The sequence below is a fragment of the Triturus cristatus genome, chromosome 6 (genome assembly GCF_964204655.1).
Source record: "Triturus cristatus chromosome 6, aTriCri1.1, whole genome shotgun sequence".
Lineage (NCBI taxonomy): Eukaryota > Metazoa > Chordata > Amphibia > Caudata > Salamandridae > Triturus > Triturus cristatus.
The window spans coordinates 1,685,559,705-1,685,580,311 of record NC_140589.1 but is presented as its reverse complement, the minus strand read 5'-3'; the positions used below and the strand labels follow the sequence as shown (position 1 = coordinate 1,685,580,311).

The following is a 20,607-nucleotide window of genomic DNA, read 5'->3' as shown; positions in this document are numbered from 1 at the left end:
GGTGGTCCCTATAGATGATAGCTAGACCGCCCCCTTTGCCATCCTTCCTATCCTGGCAATGTAGTGCATAGCCTGGGGGTATGGCCGAGTTCCAATCCGGGCAGGAGGCCACATTGGTCCACGTTTCTGTGATAAACACCAGGTCAGGGGATAGAGCCGTTAGCAATAGTTCCAATTCTACCTGATGTTTAACCACAGAGCGTGCGTTTAGGAGAATCCCTAGCAGGTGTTTATCTGGTTGTGCCTGTGAGGTGAGATTAAACACTCGGCTCTGTGTGACATGCGGTGCAGTCTCCGCTCCACCCTCCGCCCTTGTTAAATCCCTGGTCGTATCTGGGCCCGAATATAACTCTCCTCCATCAGTATTGGCCTCTCTAGCCATCAGGTACTGACAGCCCGGACAGCGATAGTTGCCCATGTCCCCAGACCCATGAAAGGGAGTGCATTGGGGAGTACTTCTCACCCGTAACGTCATCAACCTCTCCCTGGTATAGTACAGTGGATACTTAGCGATCAAAGGCACAGCGTCTGGCGCGATCCTGGCGCGATCCTGGCACGGATCCAAGAGCTAGTTGGCGGCCTCCTGATCAGAGCATCAGGGACAGAAAAGGCTCCAATAACCTTGAACCCTGCACTTGGAATCTGCCTGCTGAGTCCTACTCCCTACCCCAAGTGGTGCAACCCCAGTCCTGGATCCTTGAAAGTGGGCCCGAAGGTACCCTGTATCCTTGAAAGTGGGCCTGAAGGTACCCTGCCATCCCAGCTGTGGTCCTAGCAGAAACGACGCAGCGCAACACATTGCCTCACAGCTCTACTAATTGGATTTGTATCGTTTTAGTGCCAAATAATTTGTTAAATTTACCTCTATTTTTCTAAATGGGTGTGGGATTTTTCTTGTGTTGTGTTATCAATATTACTGTTTGAAGTACTACATAAATACTTTACACCTTGCATCTAAATTAAGCCTGGCTGCTTCGCGCCAAGCTACAAGAGGATTAAGCACAGGTTAATTTGGGGTTTGCTTGTGTTTCACCCTGACAAGACCTGTGGTTGCTGCTCGAGTAGGGTTTCACCTCACTCAACCAGTAACCCAATTTTCTACAATTGATTTTACATAAAAAACACAAAGGCTATACTTCATGTGAAATATCTGGATATGAAACAGATGCATCCATCATAAAACTCAGAGTCAGCTTACATAACAGAGTGGTGCGACAGTAAACAACATGTATGGAAAAAGCATATTTAGTTTCGGAGTTATAGTGAAACGTTTTTCAGAAGAGCCCTAGATCGCTCGAAACATATAGTCAAATAATATATTCATACGGTGGTTAGCTAAGAAGGAGAGTGGCTCTATAGCTGTAGGTTAGTGAGAATTTGGTAACCAGACTATTCCCAAAAATACCTCAAAAGGCAACCTTTCAACCTTTACTGCCTATTATGTTATGTTGAGAGTTTGCGTGTCATCCTTGTTTTGTAGAGGAGCTCTGCTGCAAATTCAGTGATGTTCAACTATAAGATGTATCTGTATTGAGTAGGATGGATGGATGGTGTTCGGTCTAATGTTTCCTGTGGAGTGCTTGTGCTCAAGCTAAGTTTCAGCTCCAAGCATTTTAGATTGTTTGACCAGAGAATTTGTATATTGTTGTCAGCTTAATTAGAAACTTTATAATGGCCAAAGACTGTCTTTCAAGCACAACTGAAGCTGCATGGTATGATGTGTCCCATGCAAAAAGAGAAGTTACATGTGTCATTTGATCAATTGGTGTATTGTATTAAAGCAGCTTGTCTCTGAATTCCCTTCTTGCAGTCAGTGTTCCTCAACTCAAATATTTGTAGGAACAGGGGCACAAAGATCTTATCGCCTGCTCCGTGATGTATCCCACGTTTACGCTCTTTCATCTATGCATCTTTGACTTGGAGTCTTAAATGGCTTTACCAAAAGGATCCCTATTTAAGTGAAACATCGCAAGTATTGTAGATGACCTCCAGGAGGAGATCCCAGAGATTTGAAAATCAGAGATTTGTTTCAATAGTAGTGAATATAATTTTGATTGAAGTATACAAAACATTCCTGGGTAAAAATGCTTGTGAAGAATGAATTTGAAAAGATGTCAGAGGTGAGCCCCCACCTGACAACAAAATCTGATCTGTTTTTGTCTAATTTATTTTTAATTTGCTGCTTTGATACCAGTGCAGATTGTAACCACAAACTGGGGTAATTCAACTATGCTTGTGTTAATGCTAGGACCTGCAGACACCCAGGCACTAGGATTGCATGCCCTTGTCTTCTGTGCTGCTTGGACTGTGATGGTGAACTATTCCATTTGTATGGGGTAGGTGAAGCCTACTACTCCACAGAGAAACAGGACTATCAGTAGGAATGCTTTTACCAAGAATTTGTCAGGCTTGGCGAAGGCTGAGGGGGGTGAAAGATTGGGCCCTTATGCCCGACGTGTCCTGCTCCCCCCATGGCTGCAGTGGTGTAAGGGCTCCCCCTGAAGTGGAGTGACCTCTGAACACCTGGGTGGATGACCCTAGACCCGGGGAAGATCAGCTGGGGGACTGAGCCGTGAGGCAGGAGGGAGCCGCTACCGTCCAATCAGGCCTGGGCCTGGGGAAATGGCACAGACTGGTGTTGGCGCAGGGCAGCGGGGACTCTCACGGTCGTGTAGGAGGCACACCCCCCACCCACCCCCGAGGGGATCTGCATTGCTTGGGACCTCTCCCTTCTGAGTGGGGGGAACTTAGACGATTCTCCTCCGCTGTTCCCTTGCTAGACACCTGCACCAGACCGAGAGTTAGAGGGGACACCAGAACGGAGCCAGTACTTGGGCTGAAAACTGCTGCGCAAGCACACTCCCCCAGTCTGTTCCCCTTGACACAGGCTATGCCTACCTGCCTGCTACGGTGGACGTCAGCCTGGCCCCAGCTGGATATGATCTCCACATGGCGGAGATGGAGGCCCCCGCTCTTGGGGTTCATTCTGCACACATATGGGTCTGAAGACAGGTGGCTGCATCATTGGGGCCTGTATGGAGTGGATCGAGGCACCCCGACAGTGCGTCAAATCGTAAGTGAGTAACCACATAGAGCTCTACTACACACTCAGACTTGGGCGGTGCATATCCCATTTGAGGGGACACCTTGAGGAGGAGTAATCTGCGACCACGGTTGGGAACATAGGAGCTGCACGAGATCTGGGGCCAGAGGATGGGCAAGGCTAGGACGAAAAAATCTGGGGCTACCCCAGACCAAGAGTAAGACCCACGAGACCAGTCACAGGGGAACCTGGAGGCCCCACCCAAGGCAGACACAGTACAACAACAGCTGTCTAAGATATTGGACACCATCACGGACACTAAGACAACATTGCACCAAGTGCTGTTTCAGTGGGGTTTGGGCTCCTCTGAGCGAAACAGTGAAGCTAGCTGAAAGGGTGAAAGTGGTGGAGTCTGAAATTGTGGAGCTGACCCCAGCACAACAAGCGCTGACACAGCAAGTAGTAGAACTCTCGGATAGGGTCTGGATCCTGGAGCGCAGGGCCAAAGAAGGGGAAGGCTGTAGTAGATGAAACAATATAAGAGTCTACAGGAGGAGGTGGAAGGAGGGTACATGGTCACTTATTTAGAGTCCTGGCTCAGCACAGTGGTGGCACTGGAGTGATTGACAACATTCTACACCCTTGAAAAAGCCCACCGGGTGCCGGCATGACCACCGGCCCCAGGTTTCCCCCGCGTCCTGTAGTGGCCAGGCTCATATATTACATGGACAGAGATATCCTTCGACACAAAGCTCGAACTGATGGTCTCTTCGTGGTGGGCAATAGTAATATCTCCATATTCCCTGACTGTACACTCGACATCCAGCGGAGGCGAGCTTCGCTCTTGGAGGTCAAGAAGACACTAAGGGAAGAGGCCTCCAATACTCACTGATCTTAATTCAGGGGCGCACTGAGTGCAATCGTGCATTGTTATGGTGTTTCACTTTTGTGGAGCGATGAGAGAGAGACGCCCGCCAGTGCGTAGGGGTTTCACTGTCATCATCAGAGCTATTAGTATGGTTCGGGTGCTCCCAGATGTATAGGGAGTCCTTCCAAAGGTCGGCAATCGGATGTTGGCACAGACCCTTCAATTCCTCGCTATGCAGTGCCATGCTTTCAGCCCCAACCCACTTAGTCACCTCCTCCACTCAAATGTTAATCTGTGGCCCCAATGACTGTTTCCATGTCACTGCTATACGTCTCCGTGCCAACGCCAACACCAGGTCCATGAACCAGTTGCCCACTTTCCGTTTAGGCGGGCAGAGGCATAGTCCAAGTAGACATGTTGCTGCTGTTAATTCCAAGGCCCGCCCTAGTGCAACGTTAAGTTTGGAAAGCACTGCCTGCCAAAAGACCTGCAGCCTGTCACAACTCCAGGTCATGTGCAGGAGGTCTGTGTCCAGCTGCCCATACTTTTGGCAGCCCCATGGTTCCCCACGAAAGCAGCGAAGAGTCGGTGTGGGGTCATGTCAAAAAAGTTAAATTGGATATATTTAAGTCGAGTGTTGCATGAGATTTTCTTGGGGGATTCCAACACCCTACTCCACTCTGGGTCAGTAAGGCGTCTAGCTAGGATTCTCTCCCATCTGTCCCTTGGGTGTGAGAGTGGGGTCTGGGAAGCATCCAGCAGTGATCTATAAAACGATTTGATGGCCTGCCGTTCCTAGGGTGACCAGAGAGTGTATCACTGTGTGGGTCTCTGGCTCCTCCCGGAGCGCTCGCCACAGCCTCCCAAATGCCCGAACCAGCACCTCATACACGAGGAACTGCCCCAAGAAGAGTGCACACCTCTCAACCAGTTCCACGAACAGGAGTAGGGTTCCGTCTAAATAACAGTCCCCCACGGTCCCGATCCCAACTTCGGTCCAGGCCTTCAACTGCTCGGCTGTTAGAATCGACTGGGGCTCCCCATAAGGCAATCCCACTAGTGGTAGCGCCGGGGAATATCGCGGGGTGTCCGGTAGTCTAGACATACGTTTCCAGCACTCCAGAGCGGTAGTCTGCTGGGTCATGTTATAAGGGACCTTAGTTGTCTGGCGGAGGAGTTTCGCCAGCAGCAGGTGGGGGTGCTGTTCTGGCTCCATAAGAAAGGTTCCCTCCTGGTTTACAACCTCCAGCCATTGGGCCACCCATTGTAGCTGTGCAGCTAGTTGATCCCTGGCACCCCCGGATTCCCCTCACTCATAGGGCACCGCAGAGTCTGTAGTAACACTTTCCGTCTCCCATCCCCCAAATGAGGTCCCAAACTAATGCATTGAGAGGGCGAAACAAGGCCGTAGGCATGAGTATCGGTAGGTTAGCAAAAAACTATAATAGGCGGGGCAGCATGAACATCTTAGTCATTGATACCCTAGCTATTATGGGATGGCGCAGAGTGCCCCAGAAGGCCACGTTGGATCGGAGTTCCTGTGGCCTTGGCAATGGTCCCGCCACTGGAAACATATATGTTTTATGTTTATTGACCCGCAGGCCTGACATTGTCCCAAAAACCTCGAGAAGCTTGACAGCTGTCTCCGCCCCACCCCTCGCGTCGTTCAGGTAGATCAGTAGGTCGTCTGCATATAACAAGATGGTGTGAGTCCTGTCGCCCATTGTCAATTCCAGTCCGTCTCCTTCTTGGCGGAAGAGAGCTGCTATGGGCTCAATCGCCAGCGCAAACAGGGGCGGGGATAAGGGGCATCCCTGACGAGTGAGACACATTATTGCATGTTGTGGGGAGATGTTTTTACCCTTTCCTGTAGGGTGGGCATACAACAGCTGAACCCACTTCAACCATCCCGGTCCAAATCCCAGTCTCCTCATGACCTCGAACAAGTAGTACCAGCTCACGGTGTCGTATGCGTTCTCGAGGTCGACTGAGAGGAGTGCAGCCTGCAGGAGAGACTGCGACTCCTGATGAGAGAACGGAGTACAGTCTCCGCAAGTTGTACGAGGTGTTAGCGAAGGGATAAATCCATTTTGGTACGGGTGTATTAGGCACTGCATGTGTGGGAGCAGCCGGGATGCCAAGATTTTACTCAATATTTTGAAATCCGTGTTAAGCATGGATAAAGGTCTAAAATCCCTCACTGCACCTTGGGGAGGGGGGACCACAGTTGCGGTCTGAATGGAGTTCGGCAGGTGACCCAATTCTAGGGCCTAAGCATACAAGGCGACCAAGTCGGGGCCAGCTCTATCATGTGTAACGGAAAACTCAGCCGGGAGGCCATCAGGGCCTGGCGTATTACCGCTAGCTAGCGATGTAATAGCCCCCTCGGACCTCCTGGATGGTTATAGGACCATCTAGCACCTCTGCAATCTGCTCATCTACGGTTCTGAGGGGCAGCGGGCCAGGAATGCTTTAAGATCTGCTTGGGGGCATCCTGGGGGTGGAGTATAATGATTCATAGTAGCTCTGAAACAGTCTATTAATCTTGTATGTGGGTGATAGGGGCGCCCCAGGTTTCCGGCCTGATTAGCCACCCCAGCAGACCACCCGTTCTCCCCTCCTCCCCCTGCACCCTGTCCATGTATGTCCTATAGTCGTGCGACCGGAGCCTCTCAAGGACCTCATCATACTGTTTACGCGTAACTAACAGGCGTGTGTGTGTGTGTGTGTGTATGGGCACCTATCCCCTGTGTGTTGTCCAGCGTTTGCAGCACTCCCTCGTGAGTAATGAGCTCCCGATGTAGCTCGCTCTGGATGCCAGTTGTTTGTCCCATAGAGTGTCCCCTCACCACTACCTTGAATGCCTCCCACTCCACCAGAGCTGACGAGGCAGAATGTACCTACCAGTGCCCACAGGGATTCACTAAATGGGCCATCCTCTAATGACGGGGGTGGAGCCTCCAAGTCGGGATCGGGGGTCTTTGCATAGAGGGTTGGTATGATAGTGTCAAGGGGCTATGGTCTGAGAACGTCTGACCTAAGTATTCTGTGTACTTAATAAAGCCGCCAGTCCCCGGGCTGCACCAGAAGGCATCCAGCCTCGTATGGAGTAGGTGCATGGAGGAGTAAAAGGAGTATTCCCTGTGTCCCCTGTGTTGGAGCCTCCAAATATCTTGCAGGTCCCAGGGGGCCATCCACTCCCGCAGTCCGGCTGCTGTTCGGTGGGCCTGGGTCCCAGACAGTGGGGGATGGGAGCGGTCAAGCGTCACATCAGCCACACAAAGTCCCCACCCAGAATCACCTGCCCCACCCTAATGTCAGCCAGGTGGGCTGATAGGCCGGTGAGGTAACCCAGCTGGTCATGGTTCGGTGCATATAGGCAACCCAGTGTAATTTCCTGCCCCAAGAGTTGTCCCGGTAGCAGTACATATCTGCCCTCTCAGTCGATTATGGTGCGAGTTGCCTCAAAGGGAGCAAACGCTGAATATGTGGTGGCGAATACCTGCCCTCTCCATTGCCTATGAAGTCTATCTACGTCCCCCTGAGGAAGATGTGTCTCCTGCAGGAGGGCTATATGCACACCCCGTCTTTTCAAGTAGTTATAAATGTTGTGGCGTTTGGACATTGACCTCATCCCCTGATATTCCAAGTAAGGAGTTTCCGCTCATGGTGCAACATATTCGTTTTAAGTGATTCCGGTCCTCCCCCCTCCTCTGGCCCCCCACCCTGCACTGGTCCCCAGGATAAATGGAAAGCATGTCTCAACCTATATTGGATGCTTAAACAAAATAAACTAAAAAAGGCCCCAAACAATCAACAACTCCCCAGCAACAACTCCCCAGCCCCAGAGCATTCTGGCAACGGCAATCTGCCCAAACCATGGATGCATCTCTCGAGTTAAATGTAGGCCCAGGCCAGGCCAGCCACGGCAAGAGCCTACGGGGGGTGGGGGAAATCGGGGAAGCGCGCAGTAGTGTTTCCTGGTGTGGTGCCTGCAGTGCACCGGCCCCAATAGTCCTCCAGGGCCACTGTCGTCGACAATCTCGGCAACTGCCTGTAGGGCCGCTCGCTCACGCTCAGTCTGTGAGGGACTTGGTTTCTTTGGGCGAATGCGTTCAGAATTCCATTTAGATCTCTTTCTGGGTCTGCGGCCTTCGGTTGTGGGAGGTCGTCCCTGTGTGTTCCGGTTCGGTATGCCTCGATCCAATCCCAGGCCTCCCTAGGGTCCTCGCAGAAGTGTGTCTTGCCGTCGAGAACCACATGGAGGCGCGCAGTGAACATGAGTGGTATTGGAGGCCCTCTTCCTGCAGGGCTTTTTTAACTGCCAGGACCGAGACACGCTTCCGCTGAACTTCGAGGGTATAGTCCGGGAACATTGAGACCTTGCCATTATTCACTATAAAGGGACCATTCGTGTGAGCCTTCTGTAGCAAGATGTCTATGTCCCTATAGTGCAGAAGCCTGGCAACAACCGGCCGTGGGGGGCGTCCCGGCATCGGCGGGCGTGCTGGTACCCGGTGAGCCCTCTCAAGGGTGAAAAACTGCGTCAGAGCCCCTGTGGCCACTACCTCAAGGAGCCAAGCCTCCAGGAATGCCACCATGTTTCCATTTTCAACCCCCTCTGGGAGCCCCAAAATCCGGATATTGTTCCACCGGCTACGGCCCTCCCTGTCTTCAGCTCTGCGCTCCATGGTCCGAACCCTTTCCGTAAGGTCCGCCACCTGTTGGGTCAAAGTCATCTGCGCGGGGGTCAGCTCCTCGAGGCCTGTCTCTACCACCTTCACCCTCTCATTCAGCTTCCGGTATTCCGCCCAGAGGAGTCCAAAGTCCACTGATACCGTGCTAATATCCTGATGTAGAGTTGTCTTGGTATCCGAGATGGCATCCAGGATCTTGGATAGTTGCTGTTGGATGGGGTCCGCTTGTAGCTGCGCCTCTAGGCTGCCCTGTGTCTGTTCCTGCGAGGCCTCAACCTGCTCTGGAATCACCCCTGTTTGTTTCGCTCTTGTTTTGCCCATCGTCTTGGTGTGAACAGGGCCCAACTCCCCAAAATCTGTGAGGGCCCGAGGCAATGCCGGTTCTCCACTCCTCCCTGTGACCTCTGGGCCCCGACACGGGCCCGAGTATGTGATGTGCCGGATAGCGACTCTAGTTCGGCTATGCCAGGGGGGTGTCCCCGACCTATTGGGGTTCTGCAGTGGTTGTACAGCTCCCTGAGGGTGCTTCTATGTAGGGCCGCCACTCCCCAGAGTCTGCCCGCCGCAATAGGCCTCTGCCGTGAGATCCTAGGAGCAGTCAGACGCTCTCCGCTGTCAGGGCGACTTCATTGTGCCTCCAGTCCTCAGTACCTACCCAGGGCAGAGGTGTTCTATCCTGCCCCCCACCCCACGCACTCACTGGGCTCTGACTCAGGCCCCAAGGACAGGCTGGGCCCGCCGAGGCCAACAGTTCCTCTCCCCACCGGGCTCCGATCCGAGCCCCGAAAAACACACCGCCCGAGGCAGCGGACCCAGCAGGCCCTCCTGCCTCGCCCTGTGCTCGCCGCCCCCCGACCCAGGCCCCGAGAACTCGCCAGATCACTCACCGGTGCCCTGCCTATGTCCAGGCCACGGGGCCATCAGGGTCCGGAGGCCAGCCGCCGCTCCCCACCAGGCTCCAATCTGAGCCCTGCAGGCGTGTCACCTGCCCTTGCCCCCGCTTGGTCCTCGCGGGGCGCCGCTCTCCACTGCCAGTGTTCAGGGCTCCAAGCCTCAGGGCCCAGTCCCACAACCGGCCTCTCACGTGGACCGCACCGCCGGGCAGCTGCCGATGTTTGTGCAGGCGGTCGGCCCCAGTTGGCTCTGGTCCCAGGCAGGAAGCCCAGGATACACGCCGCAGTCTCAGGCGTCCCGGGGTTGGGGGGGGGGGGCCGAGGGGGTTTGGGGAGACGGCAGGCCGGCACTCCTCTTGCCGGAGCAGTTCCTATGCAGGCCCAGAGCCGTCGGAGCCTGCTGGTCGCACGCTCAGCACAACAGCGCCCACGGCTCCACGAGTCCGGGGAGTCAGTCACTTCTGTTGTTCCGGGGTAATAAATCTATCTCCGTGCAGCCAGGCTGGAGATTACACTAAGTTTAAAGCAGATTAAGGGCACGACGGCGCAGGGCTCTTCGCTCACGCGTCTGCCATCTTCAGCTGCTAAGCCACGCCCCCTTGCAAAACTGCTGGCTGAGTGTAGTCTTCCACATGGGCAGTTCCTGCAATATGAGGTGCTGGCTCAGGCGTTTGGTCAGTTGTGGGGGTTGGGCAGAGAGGAACCGGAAACACATGCAGTACTACACTCACTGATCACTCTGGTTTTGGCTGAACATCAAATTAAATGGTTCTACGTCTCACTGCTTAGAGCTTCCCGTACCCCACTACAGGCTTTGCGGGGCAAATGGGAACTGATCCTTGACAGACAGTTAACTGACATGGAATGGGGTAAAGGTTTGGAATCTCCTAAGAAGATATAACGCAACAGGCGGCTGAAATATATCCAATGTAACTTTATACACATGTTGTATATGACGCCCCACCACCTATTCACTGCTTATGGAGGGGAACCAAGATGCTACCCGAGATGCAGCCAAATTGATGCGGATTTCATACATATAACTTTGGGTTACATATTTTGGTCAGATGTGATATCTAAGATTAATGCCACATTGGGGTGCACACTTACACCCACAGTGGGAATCTGTCTGCTAGGGCTATTCCCCCACCCACCCAAGCGCAAAGTGGGGAAGAGATTTATTGACCTGGCCTTGGCACTAGGCAAAAGAAGAAAAGCGATTACATGGAAATTTGCCACAGGACCACAAATAAGAGTTTGGAATCGAGATGTGGTTACCTGGGCTGGTGCGTAGGGCATGGCTCTGCAAAGAGAGGAGGCGAAAGGGCAGAGACAACACCCAATTGCAGAACAATGGAAAGTCACACTATTTACCTGGGAACATCCGAGCTACTCTAATAGTGCAGATGAAAATAGCAGGGACACAATGGACCAAATTATAGTGGCTAATAGCGACTGACCTGGACCATAACTAGAAGATATGAAAGGCGATTATAGCCCCTCCTCGAGAAATAAAGTCAGGACCCCACAGACAAGTCATGAACAAGCTCTGACAAAAGTTAAACCTAGTAAGACCTCTCAAGTACATATATAGATCCCTCTCCTGGACCAGTTGAGTTCTAAAGTTTGTCTACTGGCAGTTTTAAGTCATATAGATGGCAATACAACATTCCATGCCCTAACGTAGCAGCCTTACAAGGGATAATCCAAAAATATATAAAGGGCTAGAACACACAGGAATTACACATAACAATACACTATTTGGGTACAAGAGGAGACATAGGATCACCATAGAGGAACCCAAACCAGTATACGTAATCTGCCTGTAGTCATACAACTATCAATTAGACAATGTAAAGTACTCGGTGATGTGTGATTTATGCTGCAAAGAGATGAGTCAACAGTATACAAACCAGTAATGGTGAATTGTCTTGTGTATAAGCAAAATGTCAATAAAGATAATTAAAAAAACAGATACATTGCATATTGTTGTAAATATAAGTCAATTTAATTATTTGTACTAATGATGTAAATGACTTCGGAATATTATAAAGTGAACCAATAAGGATATCGAATTCTGCGCGAAAGCATTCCTACTGATATGCTTGTGGTCAAGGAAGGTTGTGTGTATGCATATGTGTTTTTCTTTTACTGTCCAGGGTTTCTCTTTAAATGCAAAGGTGTGGGCATATACAGTTCACAACGTGCCAGCCACACAGTCCAAGGGTGAAATCTGCTACTTGCTAAACTCTCAGCTCTCTATTGTTGGGGGGCAAGTAATGGGAGAGTCAAAACCCTGAGTACCAAACATCTTACAGAACCTAATCTTGGCCACTCTAGTGCCAGGACACTCAGTTTGTTTATAACTTCTAAATAAAATCAATGCTATAAAAGTGTATTCAACATTCCTGAGTTCTTTAAAAAATAGTTCACCAAGTAGCATACCCTGCACAACAGACCACGCCTCGAAAATGGCTAGCTTCCACAGCTTGTGGCCCACCCTGATCAAAACCGACGTGTCCGGTCAGAAGAAATTGCCCAATTTATAGTGCATGAGGGTAAAGTGTTCCTTGCGCCCAACCCGAAAGAATCTTAGGATCCGCCAGAACCCATTTGCATTGCTGCCTCAGCCATTTCAGTCATCTAGGCTAATGGTCAAGAAAGACCAAAAAGTCTGTCTTGGCACGAGCCCCAGGATGAATCAATCCCTTTCTTGGTCGTGCAAGGTTTACATGCAAAGATTCACTTCGGGAGTGATTACGTCGCAGGCACATTTTCCTAGGTATATCGCGGTTGTTTCCTTTGCATTTAAGTATGTTTTTACTAATAACATTAATAAAAATGGAAGCATGTACATACACACATCTAAAGAATGTATATGTTCAGTATTACATTATTTAATTTAAAGTAAATAATATTTAGTATTTAAAATATTATTTTATAAATTATGGGCCAGATTCACGAAAGTGACTTATGACTCGTTCCCTCGGGCAAATTGAGCTCCTTTAAATGCAGCAAGTGCCCATGCACCCTCATTGGAATCGAGACAGGCGATACACTCCTTCCGCATAGGGGCAGCGACTACAGCGGCAAGGAGGAAGGTAACAACTGAAGGCATCAAAGGGTTGGGCAGGTGGCGCTCCTTAGCCTCCAAAAGATATGTGAGGCTACCCCAAGAAGCTACAACCTCAGAGCTACAACCTAGACTAGCTGGTTAATTAAGTCATATGATGATTTCTAGTTTTTTTCTCAATGATTTCTGGGAAATGTGGATATTTCATGTTTTTTCTGGCTCGCTCCTATGTTTTCCATCAAGGGAAATTGAAACCTAATTCTTGGCCTGGTCTTACATAGAATTCAAGGAGATGTAGCATGCACGGGGACACTCTAACTCTTCAAAGACTAGCTATCTCAATACACTGTGTCATCAAAGCAAACATGGTTGCACCACAGCAGTGCAATACAATCTCTTTGCACAGACATTCCAGAAAGCATTTAAGGAAGGCCCTACACTACTTTATGAATTCATACAACCGCATGGCAACAAGTACAACTCGCACCTGCACAACGGTCATCCCCTTCATACACCATATACTGCTTATAGTGTGCATCCCTGCAGAGCAGAGTGCAGGTCACAATAATTGATTGGTCACTGTCCTTCAGTAGAAGTGGTGGCATAAACAGCTCATGATCCAAAAATGCAAGTGAGTATTAGCAGCATGGGGAAAGCCAAAGACTAAATACAGTCTCTGGTGTTATGAGGGGCAGAGAAGTCCACTCATTACACTCACGTCTGGTTTTGGTGGACTTTATGTGTTTGCACAAGGATCCCTCAATGCTACTCTACAGTGCAATGCCTCCAACCCAGGGTGCTGCAAAGACTTTAGCTGATCCATGCAAAGTGACACTTTTAAGTCTCTTCAAACCTACTTACCCCTCACATTTTAGTGCATTAAAATAACGGGGCTGGTGCCGGGTGTGGACTCCAAAGGCTGTGTATAAAAATTAGTCAAACGGCACACAGATTATTAAATAAAGTCGCATAACGTACATGAAGTCTCCTGTTCGCAGGAGCCCTGGACAGATGGCTATGGTGTCAATGGACTGGGCAGGCTGTTGCCTTTGTCTAGCCTCAAAAGAGAGGAGAAGCTACAGAAGTAACACCGTTTCCAGAGAGATGAAATATTTCAAATGGACTGAAGGCCAGAGTTATAGAGTTATACTTCTTCAGAACAAAATAGTAATCAACAACAATAAAGCTAAAGGCAAGGAGCATAGGAAGAGATTGCAGCCTAACATAATAACATATTGTAAAGATATTGCAGAATCTTCACTCTAGCACGCTCACCAGCGAACAGGGAACCAAGATAAAGAGCTTGAACAGATCCCCAGCATTCCTTATATCTGCATAAAATTGAAACCAAACTTGCCATGGGTGATAAAATTATCCTGCATAACTTACAGGGGAAGATCCAGTCGTTTTGCCAGTTCTATTTGTTTAATCAGAACTTGTCTCTGTTCCTCCTTCTGATCATCCGTCGATGCGATCCTAGGGGTGAAGTCCAATCCAACCTGAAGGATAAGCATTGAATTGGAGTCATTCACTATATTTAATGAAGTAATTAACCACATGTAATGGGCAGTCTTTATAATATCGTAAATCTGAACAATTTCAAATTTTATAACTTTTCAATCATAAAATTTAACTATCTGTTATACCTTATGCCAGAGGGCAATCCAAGCTCTTCTCTAACCAGTCAGTACCACTCAGCAGTGATCTGAGAGCAACTATTTATGTGGTGTGTATCAAACATAGATATAAAAGGTGCCACCACACGATTTTGGGGCTATATTTTAGAAGACAGCTTACAAAATGACTTGTTGAAATTGTGAGCTTTACTCTTCACATTATTCTGTACATTTTCTTCATATGACAATTTAAAGTGAATATTTAAGGCAGTGTACTTTGAGGTTGAACAACAGTGCTTTTCTACAAAGTGAGAAAGTATTATCGGTATACTGTCATTTCATTCTAGCACATTCCATTGAAAAAAACATTTTATTGACAAACAAGATTGACGAAATACAGGCATTACAGCAATAAGAGAAAACAGGAAAGATAGGGTTGAGATTAGGGTTAAGGTCAGCTTTAATGTTAGAATAAATATGAGGGTCAAAGGCAAGTTTAGGGAAATGGTTAAGTTTGGGTTAGATAATAAGGTTTGATTCAGTTTAGGGAAAGGTCAATTTTAGGGTTTCAGCCAAGGTAATAGTAGGCCAGGTAAACATTAATAAGGGTTGGGCTCGGTTTAAGATTAAGCTTAATTCATGGTAGCAATTAGGTTCACGATTAAGGTTAATGTTAAAGTTAATGTGAAGGGTTTTTGTCAGATTTATGGCAATATTTATGCTCCAGTTATAGTTTAAGGTTTATCAGAACATTGAAATGTTGGCGCACCATTGAAGACAATGGAGTGCTCCGGGCTTCTAACGGCTGGTAGAAGACCGGAGCAGCAACATTCCAATGTTTGTTCACAGCTGTTGCTGTTGCTGTGAACAAAGGCCTCACAGAGCCCGAGGGGATTTCAACCTCCTCAGGCTCTGTGAGGCCTTTGTATTACCAATTAGAACATTCTGCCCTCTAAAGGCGGAATGATCTAATAGCCTTAGAGCCCTCCGTAGCGGGCTCTACCACCATTAAAGGCAAGATCCATTGTCAATATAGCCTTATAGCCTGCTGCAGCAGGCTATACGGCTAATAAAGTCCCGCTCCAGCGTTAAAGGCCCGAGCCGAAAGCGAGGGACTTTAACAAGGGAGCGGGACTTTAATAGCCCGTATAGCCCAGCTACAAAGGGCCACAAGGCTATTAGAACATTCTGTTATACGAAAAGTATGCTGTTCCCCAAGGGTGGACAACAAGTACAGAGGCCAGAGGAGGAAAATTCTCCTTTTTGGATCTAGAGTCCTCACACACCCAGCAAGCTAGGTGTCATGCTTCATCATATGCACTTGCTCGTCGGCGCTGCAGTACCCGACGGGCACCCATAAAGGGGCTCTTTGGCGGAGATCTTTTGTTCCTTGCCGTATGGTGCTGTGGGTGTGAGGGCCCTAAAAGACAGTGTAGATGTGACGTGGTTAAGTGATGTTAAAAAAGGTTGGATAATCCAAATACACTCTTTATTAGGGTGGTTATCCACCTTATTAAAAGAATAGAAGAGTGGCCGCTCTCTAGCTCAATGGTCCAGTGGAGCTAAGCTCAACTCTCACAAAGTGGTCGACATGTTTCATGAATTGCGGTCAAAACTGACCCATTGCATTTCATCAGGACCTAAGTGCAAAACTATCTACACGTGGTGGTGGGCGGAGGAGTTCCTACCTACCACTCTTCATGGTTGCGAGCACGAGTTCCCGCCCATCCTAGTTGTAACCTATCTGGGTGGTAGCGCTTACTCCATTCAGTATTCTCAGCTCCAGACACCAGTGTGGTGGTGCCCTGTCCAAGAAGGACGCGTGCCAGAGATCTACCCAGCGCCAAGCCGAAAAGCCGGCCACTAGAGGGCGGAATGTTCTAACAAATTAAACAAAGGCCTCTTGGAGCCAGAGGGGATTGAAATCCCCTACGGCTCAAAGAGGCCTTTGTTTAAACAACATTGGAATGTTACTCTGCGGGCCCTTACCGGCCCGTAGCAGCATGGAGCACTCCATTGTCTGCAATCGAGTGCTCCACAGTCCAATGTTCTAATGGCCAGTTGAGCCCGCTACGTCAGGCTCTAAGGCTATAATAAAGAACAAGATTTGCATAAGGATGAGGTTGGCAGTAGTATCATCCTTGAGCTGGTACTTATAAGGTATGACATTCACCCAGAGGCATCTTGGTGCTGAGACTACCTCAAATAGTAAAGAATAAGGAAAACGTCAACAAAACCGATCCGTTTTAAGATACTTTAGGTTTAGGAACAAATAAGTATTCTTTATTGCTTGATCAGTTAAAATCATTACCCTATACCGGATTACAAATATTATAAACCACAATAAAAGAACAACCTGCCATTGGTGGGTAAAAAGGAGTAGCAGCGTGCTAAGGCAGAAGATATCTGCAGAATCTGAAATCATACTCTTCCCTCATTGTAGAGAAGCTAACATGCTACTGGGTTGAACTCATTTGGTATTAATGGGGCCATGACTGTAGCACATTTATAAAAGGGCATTATAACTCGTGAGGAGTTGACCAGCAGACTCCATCTGTGTGGGCGGTGTTGTGGGTCAAAAAGAAAAATACTAATACATATCTGGTGGCTCACTGGCCAACTTCCCGCCTCTTGCCGAAGGTGCAACAAGCAGCTAGACACCCCTGCAGTCATTCCTTGTAAAAATATGTTCACAAAATGCATATAAATAAAAAACAGAGATATTAAAATCATCATGAGGAGATCCTCTAGGCACATGGTAGACACAAGCAAGCCAACCAAATCATAAAAGTGCTAGAGCATGAATGATGGGTAACAAATGGGCCCCCTGACACCAAGTCAGTCCCAATGAGAGGTCCTGCCCCCACCTGGGTGAATAAAATCAGTGCTCTTCCAGCTGTTAAGATGGGTAGATCAGGAACCTCACCGCCTTGCAGGGCAATTGAACTGAGGTCCCATTTAGAACAGCAATTACAGCAGGGAGACATGACCTGACTTGTAGAGCTCTTAAAGTCGGCCGTAAGATTGTTCGCCATTGAACTATGAGGGCTGGGCACACACAACGCAGATGCAGTAAGCTTTCCTGTTTGTATCCACATAGGCGACAATCATTGTTGGACCAAGACTGCTTCCAATTGGGGACACAGTACGTTGCTGGAAGGACACCAAGATGAATGCGCATCAGGGCATATTTCATGGCAGTGGAAAAATGAGCAGTCAGGTAAGCCTGTGGGCCCGAGGCAGCATATGATGAGAGAACTGCCTACGCGTGACGTTTGTGTGTGCGCGGTATCCCAAACAGCTTTTTGATGAGGTTCGGTTGTAATTGGTTTAAGATGGCTGCGTCTTTCCCCTTCAGCAGTTCAGAGCCATAGGTTATAAATGGCATAACTTTGAGTTGATGACATGAAGTAGATGGTGTGTCTAGGTGTTGCATGTTTTTGAGAGTATAGTTTTGAAAGTAAACACAAGTTTAGTTGCCGTTATTCTTCTGGTGGCGAGGTGTTCTTTGAATGTTAAGTGGTAGTCCATATTTACACCGAGGTACTTGCAAGATTTAACTGATTATAACACATGGCCATTTGCCCACCAGGTGAATATAGACTTAAGTTTGGCAGAAGAACTCAAGAAACAGACCACCTTGGTTTTGCTATAGTTGAGTATAGTTTTCTATAGTTGAGGTCTTGAATCTAACCACTCAGTTGATCTTTTAGACGCTGCAGGACTATCAGCATTTGGCTGAGCAGGAGGATGTCATCTGCATATTGGAGTGTTTTTTAGAGAAAAGGGAACCCAGGGAATATTAAGGGACCGCGGGTATAAGTATGTTGAAGGAACAAGGGGCCCTTATTCCGAGATGCCATTAACCATATTACATAGAAATATGATGAAATCTTTGTCACATTTACAAAAGGAATATCAAATGTATTTATTAAAAATGTTAAAGCTTTAATACCGTGGGAAACCGACCAAAAAAGAGGAAGTAATAAACGTGTAGTCTCAGACATTCTTCATGTGGCTACAATGAAAGCAAAATAATTAAGTCACATATGTCATTCAGAATCAATGCTCATATACATAAAAATATTAGAAGTCATGGTACTATTGTCAACAACGTTTCAATCCCTCCATATAATAAGGGTACCATCATCAGGACATAATGGATTAAGCCTGAGACGAAAATGCCTCCATCGGAAGGCAATCGGCCTAAGAGAGTGAGTTCCAAGTTAGGACAGGAGCCCTCATTAGTCCGTTGCGGCACAGTATTGTCTAAATAGAACAGAGCGCCGATAACAGGTGGTATTGGGAGCTAGAGAATAAGGGTCACGAAAGCCAAGGAAGGGACGGAAATCCATGCACAACAGGCTGACCAGCTAGTGAGTCATTCTCCTTGCATTGCCTTGCCGTTCATGATTATATGGCCTTGTTTATTCACTTTTTGATATTCAACATGAAATTGATATTGCCAGCACCATCAACTCTCCAGACACAGAGAGAGACACCTAAAAGTTAGAAGGACTTGTTTAGGGCATTTAACGGCTGTCTAAGGACTACGGATGATTTTTGTTTGGGCATTGTCTTAAAACGGAAGAGCAGAGAATTTTTCAACAACTGCCTATTGTTTATCAACGGAAAAAGAACTCGACAAATATGACGAAGAAATCAAAAGACCAGAGAAACATTTCAATCTGCAGAAGAGTGTCCTGGTAAAGAAGCATACTTTTTTCTCGAGAGAACAAAGGACCAGTGAGTCAGTAGAATGGTTTGTTGCTGAGCTAAGAGACTTAGCAGCTTCTTGCAAATTTACTGAACAATTAGTTAGGGATCAGCTTGTTGCGAGATGCTACGGCAAGAAAATACTGGAGAAAATGTCTAACCAAAAATTTCAATAATATTGGAAACTGTGGAAGCAGCTACTAATGTGGAAAGTTCTCAAGTTGATGTTAAGATACTGGGTAGAAATTAAACAGAGGCTGCATGTGGCAAAAACAGAAAGTAATGCTGGGAGATATGTGAACAAGAAAGCTTGCGTGACTGTCTAAGCCGTGATGGCGAAGGGATGATGCAGGCAACAGGTGTGAATCAATGTGGCATTTGGTAATTTCTACATCTACACTGTGGAGTTGAAAAGCATTTTGCCACAGTGTGTTGATGGGTGCAGCAAAGAGCAAAGATGTGCTAAGTAAATGATGAATATAAATTGCAATACTGCATTAAAGGATTAGTGTGGGAGATGGGGGTAGCAGAAACAGTATTGATGGCAACTGACAAAGCTGCAAGGGACCCTATAGTAGAGGTTGATTGATTCATCTGGTTGATGACTAATGTTTTTTGGAAACTCCAAGATCTCAAAAAAACAGACGTGACGCCTACGCAGGTTTAAAAATAAATCTGACTGGATAGTTTTTAGACTAAATTTAAGTTTAAAGGTAATGTGGGTGGAAGGAGGATGAACATGTCTGACAGAGGTCAGACATCCTAGGTTGGTTTCACCAAGGTCTTCTGGAAATGGGGTTGAGGCCATGAAGGCAAAGACAAGTAACTATTGAGAGTGAATTATGTGAATTGCAGAATTGAAAAAGATTTTTGAAAGATGTGTTTGAGGAAGGTGTATGTGAACTACAGAGTTTCCAAAACTAGATTAAACTAAAAGTCAATGTTCAACCTTTGAACAAAAACTGAGGCATACCTTTTAGCATAAGAACGATTCTGATGGAGATGATGGACAAAATGGCCAAGGATATAATTACTGAGCCAGCCGAGTCTTCACCGTGGCTGCCACCCATATTTGTGGCGTGAAAAAAAAATACAGCGCTCAGACTTTGCAAAGACTTGCATAATTTTAACCATGTGACAGTAGTGGGTAGACATCTGTTGTCTAGAATTGATGAGTTAACAGTATTAATTGGAAGGCCGAGGGGTTTTTAAGCACAGCTCCAATCTTAAAATCACCTTATCCTAAGGTGGTTCTCTGGAACAGATTGTTTTTTATTTAATAGGCTATATATAACCTTGCTCTATTTTCTTTTTTTTAATTCTCTTTATTCAAGATTACAAGTCATACAAACTGCAACAATGGGATGTATTCAAATAGGCCACAGATCAGAGTTTCTCATCATTCTTATATACAAACTGATATTGGTGCCTCTCCCATCTATCCCTCTATTGTCTCCTCTAATGTCGTCTCGCAGTGGTTTCACATCAGAGAGTTTTATGCAATTCCAAGATCTCTTTTTAACATCCAAAACTATAACATAAAAAAACAAAAAAGGAAGCTTGCCATTCTAATCAACAGGGAGGGGGTGGGAATGATGTGGGGAAAGGAGGGGGAGGGAGGCTATCATTCAGGCCTGTCGGGTCAGGTGGTCTGAGGTAGGTCCCATTGGCGCTCGCAGTGGTTAGTCAAGTGCTGTGCCT

The 20,607-nt window shown here is 47.6% G+C and overlaps 1 protein-coding gene across 6 annotated transcripts in view; it reads right to left on the bottom strand.

Moving 5' to 3' along the window:
- Window positions 1-20,607, bottom strand: part of TATDN3 (TatD DNase domain containing 3) — a 173,823-nt gene that overhangs the window by 35,312 nt on the left and 117,904 nt on the right. For all 6 annotated transcript variants that reach the window (XM_085612876.1, XM_085612877.1, XM_085612873.1 and 3 more), the window contains exon 6: window positions 13,964-14,073. In XM_085612876.1, coding sequence (XP_085469002.1) covers window positions 13,964-14,073 — 110 coding nt within the window. The remainder of the gene's footprint in view (window positions 1-13,963; window positions 14,074-20,607) is intronic.